General features: G+C 50.2%; 1 protein-coding gene across 1 annotated transcript in view; it reads right to left on the bottom strand.

Moving 5' to 3' along the window:
• The window catches only part of SERBP1 (SERPINE1 mRNA binding protein 1), a 21,970-nt gene extending 19,186 nt beyond the window's left edge, over positions 1 to 2,784 (bottom strand). The window contains exon 1 of the mRNA XM_014937216.1: positions 2,192 to 2,784. Within this exon, the coding sequence (XP_014792702.1) occupies positions 2,192 to 2,659 (468 nt within the window). The 5' untranslated portion in view covers positions 2,660 to 2,784. The remainder of the gene's footprint in view (positions 1 to 2,191) is intronic.
• Between the last annotated feature and the right edge of the window lie 1,377 nt (positions 2,785 to 4,161).

Raw genomic sequence — 4,161 nt, 5'->3', positions numbered from 1 at the left:
CTTAAATACAGGGGTTTTTTTTCCACTCCTCCAAAAGGTCCGTTTACTCTTCTTTAGAAAGATCTGAACAAACACACCACTCATTTGTTATACTATTTTCTTGCCAAAAGGTTGAGGGGAAAAACAGTAACGCTGGCTTAAGAAATGTGAATTACCCTTTAAATTTAAAGCTGCCAATTTAAATTTTTTTTTTTTTTTAAAAAAGGACTAAGTTCCTGCCTAACAAGCAATGTCATATTTGGGTGGGGCTAAAGAAGCTACAGTTGTAATGATATCCAAGCCAACACACCCAAAGGAACAATGTCTTCCTCACCTTCCAAGCTGTATTTAAGGTGAGCTTTGCATGACACACATGGCTTGCTACATCACCTTTATTCCCCGAGGAAACGCAGGGGTTAAACTCACTCACATTTACTTTGAAAAGGCTTCTCAAACTAAGGAGGACCATTTGGTTTTAAGACCTAAAGCTCAGCAAGGAAAGCAAACAGGCTTTTTTTTTTTTTTTAAAGGTATGTTGCAGAACTGGAATGAATAATCCACGGCTTTTGAATTTCGAGTTTGACACCCTGTGCTCACCCGGTCCCCGGTGAAGCCTAACCAAAAATACAAGTTATTTCTCTTTTTTTTTTTTCTTTTTTTATTTCTTAGTATCACAAAGCTTTGAACTGCTAACTCACCAGACAAATAATCTGCACCTTTACATAGTAGGAGAATAGTTTTAAACTGCAATACCTTCACACAGGAAAGAAACCCCGTCGATAAATGACTTTTACTGCCTTTATATTGTTAAAAGAACTGTCATCGTCGTCCACCCCCCCCAGAAAAAGACATTTTCAAACTGGAAAGTGACTTTGTTTACTACAGAGATGCACTGCTGCAAAAGCAGACCTGCCTTTCTCTGTTTCGCAGCTATAATAAGCCACCAAATACCTTTTTTTATAGCAAAGTAGTGCTTGGTCTTGAAAACGAATGTGAAAACCGGGAGGTAAACACACAGGGACAGCTGGCCCCACTGAACCCCCCCCTGCCCTCCCTCCTGTGGGCCAAACCCACTGCACAACGTTCAGGGTTTCCCTCGCCGGGGACGACACCAATATTCTGTGGCTGACAAATATTTCCAGAGCAAATCGCCACTCGGGATAAATTATTGCTCCCAGGGAAAAAAAAAAAAAAAACAACCACAAAACAAAACACAAAAACAAGCTCTCAAGCGTTAAAAATCCAAAAGATCCATAAGCCAAGAGTCTCGTAACGCAGCCCCTGCCTTCTGCTTCTCACAAGGTGTTTTCAACTAACATTTGGGATGCCTATTTTCCAAAATAACTACTGTATTAAAACAAGTTTCTTTCTTATAAAAGCATCAAAGGCGGCAGAGGATAATTTTGCAACACGCACTGCAGTAAACTCTAAAGTATCGAGATGCTTTTCATATAACTCTCCTGAACTGGCTGCTTTTTCCCGAAAGGATGGTTGGGAGTTAAACTGCAGGTGGCATCTCCTCACCCGCACCTCCACCGCTGTCACCGCACTTCCATGCATGTCAAGGATTCCAATTTAATCCCAGTCCTGCACCGATCTGCCGCGTGCCCCAAGTTCGTGTGCCGTACAACCGCCTGCCATGGGCCCACCTGCACCCACAGAATCTATCCCCCTGCACGCAGAGCTCTGTCCTACTCATTATTTTGCCCACAGACTATTCATTTCACCTCTTTATACTTTTTTTTTTCCTCCACAAAGTTTCCCATGCGGAATATCTTATGGGTTTACACGAAGGTGGCCGAGAATTCACATAATATATTGTTAAAACACACGCATAATTTCTATCACAGAATGGTCTGGGTTGGAAAAGACCTTAAAGATCATGAAGTTCCACCCCCCTGCCCTGGGCAGGGACACCTCCCACCACACCAGGTTGCTCCAAGCCCCCTCCAACCTGCCCTTGAACCCCTCCAGAGATGGGGCAGCCACAGCTTCTCTGGCCAACCCGGGCCAGGCTCTGACCACCGTTCCCAAGAAAAACAACCCACGCGAGCTGCGAGAAGCCCCGGGACCGCCCGACACCCTGCCAGAGCCGCCCGGTGGCCCCGAACGCCATTTCGGTTTAGGCTGAGGCGTTGGGATTCCACGTTCCTGCAGCCCCCCCTCTCCTCCGCCGTGCCCTGGGCACCCCCGGGAGGCAGCTCCCGGGCACCCCCGGGTAGGCCCGACTCCATTTTGAGCGGCCCGGGCGGCGGGGACACGTGTGGCCGCTCCTCCCGGAGCTCCGCCGCCTCCCGGGGCCTCCTCCCGCCATGCGCTCCCACACGTGGTTGCGAGGCCCGGGGCCGCCGCCGCCGCCTGGGCCCTGCCCGGGGCCTTCCCGCCGCCACCGCCGCCTCAGTCTTCCTCCAGCAGTTTCAGCAGAGAGAAAAGGACTGAAGGTGCAGTGGAGCCGGGCCCCTCTGCCGCCGCCGCCAGCCCCGCCGGAGGAGTTGGTCTGGGCGCCCGCCGGGCCTCCGCGGGCCCCGCCGCCCCCCTGGCTCCCGCCGCCGCCGCCGCTCTCTTTCCTCCGGGTCTCGGCCGCCCTCAGCACCTCGAAGGGGTCGGACTCGTCATCAAAGAGCTGGTCGAAGCGGTTGGTGACGACGCAGCCGAAGCCCTCCTGCAGGTGACCGGGCATGATGGGCCCCCGTCGGCGGGATCCTCCTCCGATGCTGCCGGGCCCCCCGCGCCCTGCTCGCTGCCGCACAAGATGGCCGGCCCCGAAGAGACCCGCTTCTCTTCCGGCGCCGGCCACATCCGGGCACCTCACGCCCCCCCCCCCTCCTCCTCCTTTCGCGGGGCACGATGGGAATAGTAGGCGGCCACCGCCTGCCGCCGCCCGCTCCCGCCCGCCGGACTACAACTCCCAGCATGCACCGCCCCGCTTTGTGTGTGGCCGCCATCGCCGCCGCCCCGGCCCGCGTCCCCGGGCCCTGGACAGGGTTTGCCAGCAGCGGTGACATCAAACCTGACGCCATGAGCCTCTTTATTTTTATTTTTTTTTAACCTGTCTTTCTGAAGCCTGGCGGCAGGCGCCATTCGCCCCCGTTCCCGCCCGCTGGCTAGGGGCGGGGGGCGCGGCCTACCCGTCCCGGTTCTCCTTCGGGGGAGAAACCGGTCAGCTCAAGGGTGCTCTGAGGGAAAAACAGTGGAAAAAAAAAATCCATTGACTTCTTTTTATTTTTTAACCAATTCCGCCTTGTGCATATTTCCCATGTGCAACAAACACGGGGCATGTGCAGCGCTTATGTGAGGATTAAATAATGCAGGCTGGCTACAGCAAAGTTACAGAGTTTAATTAGCAGTTAAAACACTTTCAGAGCATACTGATACACCTGAGTAAAGCGTGACCCCAGACACAAATTTATGCTTGCATGTATCCATGTAAATGCACAAATAGATGAAATTGCTGAGTATCTCGCTCTGCCCTTCTTCTCCATCTTGTTGCCTTATAAAAATAGGTTAAAAAATAGTCCAAAGAGTGTGGAATCAGAGATGGCAGATTGTTTTTCCCCTCCGGGCAGCAGTGGGACGGGCAGGTGGGAGCTCGGACCCCGCAGGGTTTGTTCCCAGACATGGTTGTCACCTTGTTCTTAGACATAAAATAACATTCCCTTCTTGCATTAACATTTATACTCACCTGGTTAGCAGATACACGCAATTAGAAGACAATATCAAGCAAAGATGGTAAACGTTTGCAGTATTAATTAGTCTTTATAGTTCTAGTTATAGCCAGTGGGAATTATATTGAGATATTAAAACATTGAACTGGCACAGATTTGACACGTCCTTCTAAAACACTATTTCCTATGCTGTCAGTTTATATCTTTAAATAAGTTGTCAGAACCTTTTCTTACCTATTAGTGTAATTAAGTTTATCCTCAGCAAGGACAATACTTCTCATATTTGTAGAAGTTGGACCTCTTTAAATAATTGCTTTAGAGAGTCATTTCATTATGTTTGCTCAGTTCTTGACCACGCACTGCTCATAAACTGCAGACTCCACAAAATTTTGAAAAGTAAGCCCACAGTTTAGTTTCTTCTAGATTAGTTGAAAATGATTTGGGTTGTATTTATCGTTTTGTGTCAGCTTTCCCCGCAGTATCACCTCGGATCTGCTTTCTGGGGGCCTCTGAGGAA

This window comes from Calidris pugnax, unplaced genomic scaffold (assembly GCF_001431845.1).
Source record: "Calidris pugnax isolate Ruff unplaced genomic scaffold, ASM143184v1 scaffold29, whole genome shotgun sequence".
In the NCBI taxonomy this organism is placed as follows: Eukaryota; Metazoa; Chordata; class Aves; order Charadriiformes; family Scolopacidae; genus Calidris; species Calidris pugnax.
Note: the sequence above shows the minus strand (reverse complement) of the source record. Positions and strands in the feature narration are given on the sequence as shown.